The sequence below is a fragment of the Terrapene carolina genome, unplaced genomic scaffold, assembly GCF_002925995.2.
Source record: "Terrapene carolina triunguis isolate 2854851 unplaced genomic scaffold, T_m_triunguis-2.0 Scaffold62, whole genome shotgun sequence".
NCBI classification, from domain to species: domain Eukaryota; kingdom Metazoa; phylum Chordata; order Testudines; family Emydidae; genus Terrapene; species Terrapene triunguis.
In genome coordinates, this window is record NW_020664413.1 from 29394807 (window position 1) to 29410772 (window position 15966).

A 15966-nucleotide genomic window follows, 5' to 3' on the forward strand; every position below is an offset into this window, starting at 1 on the left:
TAACCACCTGACTGTGGAGTCAGTCTCTCTCTGGTCCAATGGATTCTTAATCATTTATACAAAGTGTAAAAGCTACAGCAGAGTGGGAAGGGAGAGGGAGAAAGAGATTGACTCTATAGCCACGTGATTGACACTCACTTGGGATGTTGGAGATACGGGTTCATGTTCCTGTTCTGCCTCATTTGGAGCAGGGACTTGCATCTGGGCCTCCTACATCCCAGTTGAGTGCCCTAACCACTGGGCTATTGAGCAGGTATACAGGGAGTATCTCTCATTTTGTCCAGAAATTCCATCCTGGGCCTGCAATACCTTCCCAACAAAAGCTTTGTTCTATAAAAGGTTTGTCTTGATGAACTGGCATTTTCCAGTAAAAAATAATTGTCAAAAAATTCCTGACCAGCTCTACTTTAAAGTGCTTGACTTTGCAACCTAAATAACATTATTTGTACAGATTTCCCTAACCCTTTTAAAAGAAAAAGGCAAAACCAAATGCTGTTTGTTACAACTGTAACAACCCCCTCTGTCAAGGTTTAAACCTTGAATCTTCAACATTGCAGCACAGACTGCAATCACTTGAGCTACAGGAGCTAAATTAGGTGACAGCAGAAAAAGGCTCTTATCTCAAAGGGGGAGAGATGGGCCTTTGGAACTATGTGAAGGGTTTTGTGACTGGATAGAAATTCCAGTCTGGCTTTTCCCCCCTTAATCCATAGAACTGGAGGATTCCTGCCCATTGTGGTGTCTCGAGGTGGGGGAATGTAGGCTGCTGGGGATGTGTGTATTTCCAGAGGTGTATTTGTGGGGTGCCTGGCATGTCTCTTTCAGCTTTTTAGAAGTTCATTTTCAGTTATTTTGGCAGGTTGCCAACATTTTCATAAGGAATGCAAGAAACAGAAAGGAAATGGTGATTTCTTTTTTCAAGAATTTATCTCAGGCAGACTTGAATGTAATTTCATGGGGCAAGTGAAAGATACATCTCAAGCTCTAGAACCTTGTTCCTGTTGAATGTCAAAGGCCTGCTGCAAACTTAAGTGTTAAAAATTCTCAAAAAAGTTGCAAGAATATTCTGTAATGGAAAGTTTGGGCAACCTAAGTAGAGGCGTCACTACCCCAGCTCCTCCTACAGTAAGTACTACATCAAAGTTTGAAAATGACGAAGAGTTAATCTTTAACTTTGGTTTAAAAAAAAAAAGGCAAGTTGATCAATTTAAAGCTGCCCTTTAAAGGAGAAGAGGATATAGTGAAGCAGAAAAGAAGGTGTGGTGAAGAGCAGAGGGAGAAAAGGAAATGCATAGCTAAGTGAAACAATTGGCCAGATCAGTTGGGTAGGGCTTATCTGCACATAAAACTTCCCACAGGTTTTGTGTACCCATGTTAAGTGATCCACAACAAATTTTGCATGAGAAGAGCATATGCACATGCTGGCATTCTGCAACTGAGGCCTTGGCTACACTTGCAAGTTACAGCGCTGTAAAGCCTCCCCCAGCGCTGTAACTCACTCCCCGTCCACACTGGCAGGGCACTTACAGCGCTGTATCTCCCTGGGTACACCGCTGCAGGTACGCCACATCTCCGAGAGGAATAAGAGCTGCAGCGGAGTGGCTACGACTCATGGGTGTGAGTGTAAACGCTTGCAGCGCTGTACTAATCACCTTGTCAAGTGGCCAATCCTCTCCATTGTTGTGACTGGCTGCAGGAATGCGGAAGTGCCGGTTTCAAAGCTTGTACCACAGAGAAAAGCAAACAGTTTGCAGCTTGCTTTGAGTGAGTAAATGAATGAGCAGGAGGCCGGGAGTTCGGAACTTGCAAAATAGAGAGCTGACATGCTCCAAAAAGCACTCTCTCTCCCCCCACACTCCCTGTCACAATCCATTCCCCCCTCCCCCCCCTCGTTTTGAAAAGCACGTTGCAGCCACATGAATACTGGGATAGCTGCCCATAATGCACCACTCCCAACACAGCTGCAAATGTTGCAAGTGTGGCCACACCACTGCACTGGCAGCCGTCAGTGTGGACAGACTGCAGCGCTTTTCCCTACTCAGCTGTATGAAGACAGGTTTACCTCACAGCACTGTACAGCTGCAAGTGTAGCCAAGGCCTAAGGTAGTTCTGCCTCATATCATTGCTACCACATAACACAATGATGTTTTGAAAAAAAGCACTCAGCATTCTGATCAGACCTTGTGGTGCATTTTCCACTTCTATGCTGTATGCATTCTGAGATCTATTCTATTCTATTCTGCTGCCACATTGTGAGATAGCTACAGGATTCCTTAGAGATCTCTGCCAAGCTTGCGCGAGAGTTGCAACAGCAGACCACCTACATGAGAATTCCCCTTAGTGTGCAGAAGTGCATGACTGTTGCTGTCTGGAAGGTTGCCACACCTGATGCTACTGGTTAGTAGCTAACCATTTTGGGGTTGGTAAATCAACTGTCAGAGCTGTTGTGGAGGTGTGTGGTGCTAGCAATAAGGTGATTTCCCCCTCTATTCCAGTGATTCTTCCCTTCCCCCGCGACCCCAAATCTTAAGACTGGGCAATGCACAGAATGTTATTAATGGATTTGCAGGCTTGAGATTCACCAATTATATTGGGCCATTGATGGGTCACTTCCCTGTTCTTTAACCGCCCACCCCCACCAGGCCTCAGAATTCATCAATAGGAAGGTGTATTTTTCCAATATTAATGTGGGGTGATCTGGAAAGGTCCGTAACACCAGGATCTTCAAAAACTCTGGACTGTCTTCTGCAATGCAAAAAGTGGTCTTTATGAATAGTGTTTAAATTATATGCTGAGTAGTTGCAGAATTACTGTGATGGTGTATTTGGAAGACTGAAAAGTAGATGCAGGATCCTGATGTGGAGACTTAGAAATGTCATCTTCATATGATAGCTGCTTGCTGTGTTATGCTCAGCCTTTGAGAGCAAGGGAAAGAGCCTTGCAAATGGATGACAGCGGGAGATGGGTCAATTTGGTGAAAACGTTCAACAGCCATATTAGAGGCTTCTACAAAATGATGCAAAGACAGGGACACAGTGAGGAATGCATTGTACCCATACTTCAAGTCTAGGTGCCACTTACAAAAGTACATACACTCTTTGCATAAGAAATTTATCAGCATTACTGAATGTGTCTTGTGTACGTGTACTAGTACAATGACTGAATCATGATTTATGTGTGTGTTCCATTTATTTTTGAGTTTTTAGTACACTTTTTGGGAATTGTGATAGTGCCTGTAATCTTGTGGGTTTTTTTGTTATTTGAGTACGTGTGGCTGTTGTGACCATGATGCTGTACTTTTCAATGACTTGTGCAAGATTTGGAACCATGAGTGTAAGCACATTTTAACTACTTCATTAACAAAGAATACACCAAGGTGAACACTGTGAGCTTTAAAAAAATTATAAAAAATTCATAAAGCTGTGCAAAGGTAGAAGGTTTCAAGGCCATGTGCTACAAGGTGGTTGTTTTCCTCCCATCATCCCTAGCAGTTGTGTCTATGAGGTGCTAACCATTTCCCTTATCAGTCTCTCTCTCTCACTCTTTCCCCCTGCCTCCTTTCCCCTCCTCCTCCCCCCCCCCCATGCTGGTGCTATGGAGAAAAAGAACAAGTTATTGTTTGTTTGAATTGTAGTCTCCATGCCAAAACTGATAAAATGTTGCTTTCTTTAATTTTGGAATTCCATTCCTTTTGGTTCTTCCCAGTCTTGAGTGACCTTGGAGATGGTAAGACATTTACAACATTTTCCTCCTTTTTAGGAGCCCCCAGCCCTGTGGTGTGAGGTGGATGGCAGGGAGGAGTTTGGTTTGCAAATTTGAGGGATGGGGTACTAAATTCTAGATGGGCTGTGAGTTACTGGGGAGAAGGTGGTAGCTAACTAAAGAGGGGGCAGCAGCAGCAGGCTAGTAATTGTATGTGAACTTCAGTAGTCTGTCCATACTTTGGAGGATGTTAATCTGAGCCATGTCCCCAAAAGACAGAGTACTCTGTTCAAAAACTCAGGAGTGGAAAGGAATCACAAGGTACATGGGTAGTGCCGAGAGAGCTGTTTTGCTGTGCAATCTTGTTGCCAAGTTAGAGCACTATTTGTGCCTTTTCTCATATTTAATCCCATGGATAACCATAAAGTGCACGGCAAAATAAATCACATTCTTCAGTAACTCAAAGCATGGCAAAATTCTTTAAAATATCGTTCTTTTTGGAAATATCTGTGCAGCATGATTTGGCGATTCAACTTATAGTGACTCATGTTTGCTCAAAGCTAAGTGCATTAATGACACTGTGAGCCAGAAACATGAATTTTTTTGCTTTTTCTTTTCTGAATTTACTGCTAGAGTAAAAGTGCCTTTCTTCAAATAGTTTCCCATGTGGTGCTGCCATTACGCTAGAGGGAAGAGGGTGTTAACCATGCAGATGAGAGATCAATAAGCACCATGCTGGGGAATGTGGTGGGGAGAGCAGTACACAGCAAACTGAAGTAGTCTTTCTATGTTTGCATATTTATAGAAACAAAGGTGTGGAGAGTCTCTGCTGCAGCCATCATTTTGAGTAGTGGGTGAGTGTGGGAGTGGTGTTAAAAGCCTACGAGAGAGAGAGAGAGACATTAGCCCAATATGGTGGCACCCTTATGGTGCCTGAAACGAAGTTGTTCCATTTCCCGCTCCCCCCATACAGTTCTATTATAATATCATTCCATACTTACTGAAATTGGTCCCTTCCAAAGTTTGGGAATCTGCCCATGGCCAGTTGATTCTGTGGCTTTAATTTGGGGTGCCCCTGGATCTCCATAACTGTATGCCCTGGGGTTCACTGGTTCAACAAAGTTACTCCTGTTGGTGATTCACAAATTTTGCAAGCTTCTCTTCACTAGTGATGCAGATTTGGAACAGCAGAAAGCTGAGTTACATTAATATATAATATTGTTTAGACAGCATGGTCTGAGATATAGTCAGCATGTTGCTAATACCCAAGTCTGTATTATCTTTGTGCTGGTGAGTCAGTCTGCATGATCTCATTTTCTGGTCAAAGCTTGCAGACTGTGAGATGGCTAGTCTTCGATAGGACTGCAGAATTAAATATGTTGTGGGGAAGAGGAATCACTAAACAATGTTTCTGTTTTGTGGTGGCTTTATTTAATGTTGAAGACTGCCTTAGCCACAAGTATAAAAGGTGGGCAACTAGGGCTCAGTTTTAATGGAAGTAGAACCTGGAAGTACAAGTTTTTGCAGCGATCAGGATTGGTATTTTTAATCTTTTTAATATGTGCAAGGATAAATACATGGAAAGAATTTCAGTAATGCCTGCCCTTGTGACCTTCTCAAATCTTTCCTATGAAATGTGCTTCTTGCAGAAGGTCAATAAAACTAGCACAGCCCACCTACTGCACGGAAATGATAGTAAGTTGACTGAGTATTAGTAAATCTAATTACCAAATTGGTGTTATGCCGTAGTATGTAGCTAGTATCAATCAAGGTGGGAATGAAGACTTTTGTGTATATGTGTAGGGAGAAGAGCATCTTTTTCTGTTTGGTCTGGATTTCATTTGCTTTGTTTTGGTAAATTGCCTTAGCTGCTAATTTGGTACTTTGCTTTTATTTATGTTTTAAAATGCTTAGATGACTTTGGACATATGGCACCAATATTATTATTAAAACCACACAATCTGCGTTTGTTATATAATCTTCTTCAGTTATTCATTTAACCCACTGATATAGACAACCCAACTAAGTACTTTGATTTGAAAGGTTGCCGGAGGAGGGCAGTGGCACTACGATTCACAATCTCTTAGTTGGGTGAAGCATATCCCACTTAATGTGCAAATAGCCTTTGAATGAATAATTACTAATGCATTTTTACTGACTCTTCACTTCTACTGTGGCTCTCATGATATCTGATGTTTTACTTAAAGACTGAGCTCCTGGAAACAAGTGATTAAATGGGAATCTCACGTTTCCATTTAAAAAAAAATAAGTTTCTTGTCCTCATGGCAGGGTGGATACAAATCAGTAATTAAAAAAAAAATAAAAAAAAATCATTTTTTTTATTTAAATCAGATTTTTTTTATTAAAATCGGTTTTTTTTATAAAATACTTTTTGAGGAAAAAACTTATCTAAAGATCGTTTTAATTAAGACACATTATAGCTCAAAGATATCTCATCATGGAATAGGGATTATAAATTCTAATTCTATAGTATGGGACAATATATTCACGTGATGTTTAGGAAAAGTTTTGTAAATGAGTTCCAATAGTTCATGGATTAAGGACCCAATCTTATGGGGTTCCACAGGCTTCTGTATAGTGTATTTAGGTTAATCTTTCTAGCTACCCAATGGGACTCAGTGCTCAGTCTAGAAGATACCATCAGAGATGCTTAGTTTTGCAGTTCTCAAACTGTGGATTTGTGTCTCCAGAGGTAACATGCTTGTTAACAGCAAAAATGTTTTTAAAAAAATAAATAATATATAAAGGTGAGAAAAAACAGACCTCAACTCTATTGTACCTCTGCAAATTTGTGTACACGGAGTCAATCCCTTACCTCTCTCTAAAAGTGCAAAGTTTCAAAAAGTTAAATGAATAAGAAGATTGTTGGGGGTGGAATATATCTGGACAAGGAGAAGAAGTCTGGAGATAAATGTGAGAAGCAAGGGACATATGCTTGTTTTGTTAAACTATTATATGTTTGCTTTTGAAGAAAAAAATCCAGAAAACATAATGTTGTTGTTTTAGTTAAATAAAACAATTTAAATGTCTGTCTGGTGATGTTCTCCTCCTAATACACCCTGGCAAGAAAATCCTCCAAACATTAACGATTAACCTGTTGAATTGGAGATAGTTCACTTCCCAATGACTTCATAAATATCTGCTTCAATTACCTTTGGTAAAAAATCATTTATTTTCTGATATAGTTGTAAAACTAAACTGAAACGTTTTCAAAATAAAACACTGTTTAAAAATGTATAGTGTGTACCTTCTAAAAATGAAACCTACATCTATTTCTGAGTTGTGAAGAATATGTATTAAGGTTATAACAACCAACAAGAATGCACTTTTATGTAGAAAACCATGATTAAATCGAGTCTTCCTGACTAGTGATTTAAATCAAATCCACCCTGCCTCATGGTCACAGAGAAAAGCTTACATATATGACCAAATTGTACCCTATGATGGGGTGTACAAATCCCACACTAAGCAACAAGGGCTTAAGGGCTCATTTTGGGCTCAGCCAGCTCCGCCCCACCAAACCTGCAGCAAATGCTTCATCTGCTGGAGGAATTAAAAGGCAGCGAATTAGCTCAGTTGACAAGCAGCACAGCTCCAGCAGAGCAGAGTGAAACCTAATGGCTCTGATGCAGCTGCCCAAAGGGGCCCCTCTGTGAGGAAAGGGAGGATGCTTTGCAGAGACAAGCAGAGAGGGAAGTATTTTGTGGCGCTGGACAGTGGTGACTCCATCTTGCTTCCTTGAGATTTGGATTTTCCCATCAGGCGAAGGCCTTGGACTGAGGTGACCCCAGGTGGGAGCGACGAGAGGAAGAGGCCCAGGGAGGACAGCCTTAAATAGTCTTGGTTGCCAGGTTACTGGTAACTAAAAGGGCCCTGGGTCGGAGCCTGGTAGAGTGGGAAGGCCCGGGTTCCCCTCCCCACAACCTCCTTGGCAGTCTGGGGTTGTGGCTGTGACCACTAGGCCACGCTTCCCAACCAGACCCTGAGTGGAGACCATTACATACCCCAAAAATCTCAAAATCCAGAAGGCAAATAGTAAGAACCTAAAATTTGACTAAAAAATATGATTTAAAAAAAAACAAACCTCTTGATTCTTTGGGTTTGACTGATGACTTTTTAACAATTGATGTTGGCAATACTGTGAAGCAGCATGTTGATGACTGTCACACGGTGTCAGTGGGAACTGAAACACTATATTGGCATTCTCTTTTTTCTGTACGGCTACTTTCCGGAAAAAAAAAATGAATACAATAAAAATAGTGCAACAACAAATGTTCTTCTTTAATCTGATTACTAAACACTTCGGTCTATACTAATTCACTTCAAGCAACAATCCCTTCTTTGTTTCTTATTGCCAAAGAATATAATACTGAAATAAAATATAGTGTATATATGTAACATGTTTTTCCCCACTCATCCCATCTTCATTTCAACTTCTGATGTTACTTCAGTTTAGATGAGTTACTTTATCATTGCTGTAAATGCTGTTAATTTCTGTTTTTACTTTTAAACAACCCAGATTATTTTAGTCAGTTTCTACATGGTTTTACTTAAAGCACTTTCAGAACTTTAACTTCTGCGAAAGTTGCTACATACAATATTAAAGACCATGATGTACTAATGTTTCTGGCTTTTTAAACTTCTTTCTAAACTTGTAAAGATAAACAAAAGTATTCTCTTTCACCAGAAGCAGATCAGTATCATATAAAAAGTTTAAAAGTCTTTGCTTTTACATTTCTATTTTCCACACCTTTCTCCTCTAATTTCTCTTAATTATCTTAAAGGTTTTTGTGAAATATCACAGAATCTAGCTCACACATTTGTGAAAGCATCTTGGAGAAGATACTCTTCTGCCCTACAGTTGGCAGTCAAGTATAGGGAATGCATAACATTTAAGAGGATGCATTTAGGAATAGTTATTTAAAAGTGAAAAATGGGTCTGTCAAAAGTGCAAATTCTACAAGGATTACAAAGTGAAGGAAAAAAACACATTCAGGATCTATATCTGTCCAGTTAAAACGAACATTTCACAAGAGTTAACTTACATATTAACTAAAACGCTCCTCTTAAAGAAAAAAAAACTTTTGAGGGCTTTACAGGAAAAGTACGCTTCTTGTACACATTTGCCATTTCTTATACCTTACTTAAACAGTCTTGCATAGACAATGCTTTTTCCTTTAAAGGAGTTAAAGTGAATCAGCATATAATTGACAGGCAGGAGAGAGATGATGTGATTAAAAACTGACCAGGAATTCAGGACTAGTGTGATCAGTGTCTGGCACTGCCGCAAGTTTGCTATGAAGCCCAAGTTTTGTCCTCTGTAAAAATGAAGATGCAGATATTTATCTACTTTTATATAGAGTGGTTGTTGAGGTTTAATTCATGAAATGTTTGTAAAGCATTCTGAGAGTCTAGACTGGAAGGAGCTATAAGAGTGCAGAGTATTAATACAACTATGCATAAAGCTTTGTTTGCTCTGGAAAAGCATTCAGTAAGTTAATTCTCATTTTTGTTTTGTTCTTGCTTGTGAAGGAAGATGGGAGCACCATATGCAGATGGCACAGCAATATGTATTGATTATTTAGAACATTTACTTATAAAAGTTGATTTGTGGAATGATATGTTTCCTGTACATGTACCATTTTATGATGTGTTACTGGATGCTAACTTTGGTACTGTTCGTATTGATTAACTTTTTTTTAACTAAATACAAAGATAATTCTCATTCCTTAATAGCATCTTTTTTGTCTTCAGCCTTTTAGACCATACCGTTTCATTGATCATGAGGCTTAGAATTTTTGAGTTCCAATCGCAGCTATCCCACCCTCTGTCTCACTGTGTACAGGGCTTGAGCAATTCACCTTATCTGAGTTTCCCTTTCTGCAAAATGTGTGCATTAATTATTCATAATAATTAAAGAGCCCTGTGTGTAGCACTTTGTAGATGTAAAATACTCTTGGAACATGCTGCTTTTTTATTATTATTCAGTGTTGAAAAGTGCAAGTGCATTTATTTGCTATCTCTACTTGGTACCATAAAGCAGTATTTTTCTAAGCATTTTAAAGCACTCTTTAAAGCTCTTTGTCTGAAATGTTTTCTTTGTGACCTAACATCATTCCAGTTTAAAATTGGTAGAGAAGCACAATGTTGATAGCAATACATGCAGATAGTCAGAATGTGAAAATTCCTTAGGTTTTTCATGTTAAACCTTTGCCAAAAAGTCTATGCCAGAAGACTTGCGTTTACTTAAACATCACCAGCTGAAAATATTAACTAGTTAAATGTTGTTTGGTTGTAGGCAATATGCCAGCTCCTGAGCAGACCCCATTGGTGGAGGAAGGTCTGCAGCAGACCACCCAGGAAACCTCCACAGGCCCGGGCATGGAGCCAGAGACTACTGCCACTACCATTCTAGCTTCTGTAAAAGAGCAGGTATTTTTATTTTCTTCTGTATCAGTTCAGAAGTATAGTATGCTTTTCGGAATTAAGTATGTTCTACTTTTCGTTTGTTTTGTTTCCTTGACCCATTCCAACTCAAGAATTTCTAAAAGATGTTTCCTTTCCTACTCCTGGGGGACTTCTACTCCAATGCGCACACACAATTCATGTCCCCCACAGATTTTTTTCTCTGCAGAATAATACATTCTGCCAGAGAGGCGCTACAATTACTCCATTTGCCCTCCAGGGGCTACTGTGGTGCTAGAAGAGAGGGCAGCTGGCTCACGAGCCAGAGCAGCGAGCCACAGAGAGGGAGAGAGCAGAGGCTGCTTTTCTCACAGCAATATGCCTGCAGAGCTGGGTGTGGGGGGACGGACAGAGCTGGCCACACAGGGTTGCTGGGGGATCACATAGACTGGGGTTCAAAAGGGCTAGTGACGGGTACAGACTGGGGAAGGACAGCATTGAGCCAGATGCTGAATGGAAGGGGGGGTGGGTGCAAGGACACATGGGGAGGAGGGATGTAGGGAAAGACTGGGACAGGGCAGATGTGCCCGAATGAATGGGAGAGGCTAGGGGGCAGCCAGGGTCTGCATGCGGGAGGCTCCTCAAATCCCTAACATTGCCTCCCCTGCCCCTCCCCATCAAACAAAAACTCTGTTTCCCATCACCACCACCACCCAAAACCTTCCAGGTTCACTTCCAGACTCCTTCCCCTCAATTACTTCCCTCTCCCTCCGCTCCTCTGTTACCCCTAACTTCCCCAAGCCTTAGCACTGCTTCTGCAGGGTCTGGGAAATGCATTTCTGTATTGTCGTTTAAATGAATTATTATTCACAATTCTGTATTAGTATGCCTAGTAAGGAATCTATTTGTCAAAAAACATTTTCTGAATCTTTTTTGTTGTCTGTATTGTTGCAGACATACTTGCTGGTATTTTGAAATAAATTACCAAAATAATTGAAACTGGCGTGATTATTTTGTGTTATTTTGACAAATAAAATATTCAGAATTTTATAATATTGTGTGCAAAATTTTTAGCACAGAATTCCCCCAGGAAATGTAAACCTCAACAGTGTACATGTCAGATCTGAACATGCAGCATACATGTTCATTTATTTGCAATCAAGAGAAATAGTATGGAAATCTGTACCATTGTGTTCATGCCTGGAAATCTTTTTGTAAGTCAGATTTGAAATTTGGATTGAATGCAAAAAAGCTAATGGAAAACGTTGTGACTATAAGAACCATATGTGTTCTTAAGGTAGCTGTGCAGGAATGTTTCAGAAATCTGCAGACAACAGATTTGTTCAGATTTCTTGTGACTGTCTTGTGTTATTAACTTCATTTTTTAAGAGGATGGTTTTAACTGTTTGAGCTAGCGATTTACTTTTGAAATTCATAGTTTAGATAAATATTAGAAATGTGAATGCTATTTCTCCTTTAAACACCTCATATTTATCATCATGCATTGTTCTTGTTAAGGTTTTGTCTACTCTTCTATAGAAGTCAAGGTTTCCAGAATATAATATTTTGCTTGTTTGAAATCAAGTTCAGCATAAGTTTGAATTGGCATTTTGAAGAAAACAAGGATTTTTTTTTTTAAGGAAACCTTGTAACTGAAATACAGAACTGAAACAATACTAACATTAATAAAAGCAGTAATTGATTACAGGAACTGATACCTGCAAGGCAGACAGTCCTCTATCCTGGATTTATACATACAAAATGCAACCTAGAAATTTTTCTTCTCCAAAAGAAGTAGATTTCTGATAGCTTTATAAAAATATTTTTATATGAAAAAAAACCTCAGTATGCAATTCAATTTAAGAACTTTGAACCCAAATAATTATCATAACGGTTGTCATAGTTTGCCCCATGTTAATATTAATCCTTTGCTCTTAGAGTGCTTGGGATAAGATGTAAAATCAAGAAAATCACTTATTGTTCCAGAAATCCATGTGTTGCAAATTGCAGTACCTATGCAAACAATTTTGAGATTATGATGCCAGAACAGTTTTAACTCAGAATTCCTTTCGGTTTGATTGTCATATGTCTCTACAAGGTTTCCTGACGTACCCCTGCCCCACTTCCTCCGTCGCAGTTGTTTTGAAACTTCTCTTGACAATACCTTTAATTTATTTTCTTGTTTTTACTTGGAGTTGGATATGGGGTATATATTCCCATCAAAGATTGCTTTAGGACTTCATCTAATGTATTTAACTTCATATGAGATGCATGTACCATCCTACTCGGTTTTGAAAAGGGAGGGGGAGAAGCAAATGGACAAAAAAATGAGAATGTATGGCTGTAATGATGTAAACTGAATATAAACACAACGAGTTCTGTAGCAACTTTCAAGAAATTGGCTGCTTTAAAGCAATCTTTTGGTTTAATTCTGAAGCTTTTCCATTTGCTGCGCCATAGGGAGACGTCCTCTCACTCCATACTTCCAGTACTTATTCCTAGTCTGAGCAGAATAAACCTTATGACTTGCAAATTTATTTAAATGAAATCAGAAAAATGTTCATTAAATTTGCACTGACCCTAACAAATAAGAGGATAGGATGGTTTATGTTGTTTGTGTTATGGTGTTTTCTACCTCTAGGCTGATGGTTCAAATACAACCCAGAATAGTAGGAACCCGAAGTTAATTGTGCCATTTAATGGTTATCTATGTGTGATGCCAAGGTGATCTCAGTCCAGTTCTTAGAGGACAGATACCACCTTACAAATCCTCAACCAGCAAAATTAAAATTAACACTGTTGTTTGCAGCTCACCTGTTTGTTTGTCTTAACCCTAGTGCAAGTTTAACAAAAATTTGCTAGAAAAAAGGCAGAAGACTGTGTGGGCCTGGAAAATAAACTACATTCTCAGCCTTAGAGGTGATCCTAGTCCAGCGGATCTCAAATTTCATTGCACATCGACCCCCTTCTGACAACAAAAATTACTAAATGACCCCAAGAAGGGGGACCAAAGCCTGAGCCCAAGCCCAAGCCCAAGCCCTGCCACCTGTGGAGGGTCAAAGCCAAAGCCTGAGGGGATGTGAAAGCTGAGCTCCTTAACCACATCAGCCCGAGGAGCCCTTGGCTCTGGAGAACTTTGGCTTTGGCATGCTAAATTAACCGACCCATTTAGACTAAATTAAATTGTATTATTTCCGGAAAAATGCTTTGTATGAATTGACATGGGGATTTTTGGCTTTTTAATTATTTTAAGCCTCATGTTGCCAACCTCTTGGGTCACAAGATATTGGATGGTCAACTTGTCACTGTTAGAGGACTCAGTATTACCATTCAGGACCTCACATCACTAGCTTGGGGAAGGCATTTTGCATTTGAAGAGGGGGGGAAAGAAACCCATTTCTGTGACCGGTTCTTTTTGTTCATTTTTAATGGCAGCTTTTGAAGATGCGCTGAAGTTTGAAAAATTAGTAATTCTGCAAAGATGGATTAGTAGGAATACTGATGTGGTCTAAGGTGCATGTTAAGTTCAGTTTGTTACAAATGGGTGGAGATATGTGTATGATGAAGTGGCAGACTTATTTATATTTTCTTGAACTTTTGTTTGTTTGTTTCAGTTTTGTTTTGTTTTGTTCAATGTTATATCCTGAATACATGTTTGTTCATTCTGGGACTACTTCTGTAAGGCATTGAGAACTCACTCTCTGACTGATTCTAAATTAACTGAAACTACTCAGGTAAAAGTTCTGTTTTCCTCGTGGACAGTTCAGTGAAAACATGCTCAGTGGTGATAAGCATACGTTAAAATGTATAAGAATGGGATCTAAAATAACTGACAATGTTATGACATTATATAAATCAATGGTAACCCTTCTTTGGATACTGTGCTCAGCTCTGGATGCCTCATCTGAAGAAGGCGAAAAAAATACACAGGAAATGAGAATGATTAGAGATATGGAAGACTTCTGTTTGAAAGAATGTCTATTGAATATGGAAGAATGAAGCCAAAGTGAACGCTAAATTTCATTTAATGTAAATCAGTTCTAAAGAACAGGGAAGAATTTTGAAAAAGAAGGCAAACTCAATCATCAGCCATCATATAGCTTTTGATATGGCGTAGAAAGATTGCTTTGTATGTCCTAGGTTTATAAGGCTAGGTCTTGACAGAGATTATGGTCTCCTTGTATTCCCATTAATTGGGTTTATCATGTATTTCACTGGGTTTTTTTGTTCTATTTATATGGAAGAGTGCAGATTGAACAGTAGTTTTCTCATTGTAAAAAATGTGTACTACACTAATTCTATAATGTTTTGTATGATCCTCTTCTGTGTTTAGATACACCAGAGTAAAATACTAGTGTGTATTTGTTCATTTTTCTTTTTAGTGAAACTTATATATGTGGGTTTACCTTGCACAGCTAAACTTGACTACTATTTCATAGGATATTTATCACCACACTTATCATTAAGATTTTGTCAGTGCTTACTTCTAAACCCACATATTTTGGACCCTGATACAAATTCAGTCTGCCATAAATTGGTGTACAGATTATTTATCTGGAATAACTGATTTGTTACCGCCTCAAAATTTCATGAATTGCTTCTGCTTTGTATATATAAGAGAAACAAATGGGAACTAAGTCCATTTTGTGGCTTCAGATGTTTTTGTTCTGTTATAAGTAAAAATTCGTTATCCTTGCTCTTTGGTCTATCTTTCTCTCTTGTTAAATTAAGATATTTGGGGTCAAATTCTGTTCTCCATTATGCAGGTGCAGTGCCCACTAACTTAAATGAAAATTGCACCAGCTTAATTGGGAATAGAACTGGAGCCATACCGTATTCCCAAACAAATTTCATTGATGTAAAACTAAAGTTTGTGAAGTAATTAGTACACTCTTATGAAAACACAGTGCAACAACAAAATTAGGAAAAAAAGATTTGGGGATGACCAGTTTATTTACCTAAACATTCATTTCATGTTACAGTTAGTATATGGGATTAACAATATCATATGAAAAAACATTAGGAGGTGCACACTTGGGAAGATGCAGTGCCAATGATCTTAGGCCTGGTCTACACTAACCCCCCCAATTCGAACTAAGGTACGCAACTTCAGCTACGTGAATGACGTAGCTGAAGTCGACGTACCTTAGTTCGAACTTACCGCGGTCCAGACGCGGCAGGCAGGCTCCCCCGTCGACTCCGCGTACTCCTCGTGCCGAGCAGGATTACCGGAGTCGACGGCGAGCACTTCTGGGTTCGATTTATTGAGTCCAGACAAGACGCGATAAATCTAACCCAGAAGTTCGACTGCCTGCCACCGAACCAGCGCGTAAGTATAGACAAGCCCTTAGAAAGTAGCTTGTAAGTGTTTGCTTTGCAGAGATCATAAACTCTGGTGCAACAAAGACCTTGCTTCTGCAGAGTTTTGAAGCTCCATGGGCCAGTCATTCTGCAACCTGCCACCAGTCTTCCTGATAGAAAATATGTCTTCATAGAAAACTTTATATCCCACATACCCCTGTCAATTCTGTTCCTCTGCACCAAAAGCTCCTTGCTGGGCTCATTCCCTACTTTCTGTGAACTTCCCAAGATCCACAGATGGGCTTACCTCCTACATTCTTCTGAGATGAGCAGGAGAGGAGGGCTACTGCTGTGAGTATTAGGAAGAGTACTGTTTGGGAAAGTGTTTGCCTTATGGAGTTCCTAAGCTCCGCAGTGATCTTGCTCATGAAGAACTTGAAGCTCTGCAAAACAGCGTATCCTGTTTTACAAATATCCTACTTCCTTTCCTCAGTAATCTGGGCTCTGTGTATTGTACAAATTCCCTCCAAAACCTCT

At 39.5% G+C, this 15966-nt stretch overlaps 1 protein-coding gene across 6 annotated transcripts in view; it reads left to right on the forward strand.

Annotated features, from left to right (window-relative positions):
• Positions 1-15966, forward strand: part of PKP4 (plakophilin 4) — a 194168-nt gene that overhangs the window by 45271 nt on the left and 132931 nt on the right. For 5 of the 6 annotated variants that reach the window (XM_024219089.2, XM_024219078.2, XM_024219096.2 and 2 more), the window contains exon 2: positions 10022-10155. In XM_024219089.2, the coding sequence (XP_024074857.1) occupies positions 10027-10155 (129 nt within the window). In that variant the 5' untranslated portion in view covers positions 10022-10026. Of the gene's footprint in view, positions 1-10021; positions 10156-15966 lie in introns of those variants that run through there. The other variant, XM_024219119.2, reaches the window with a different exon arrangement.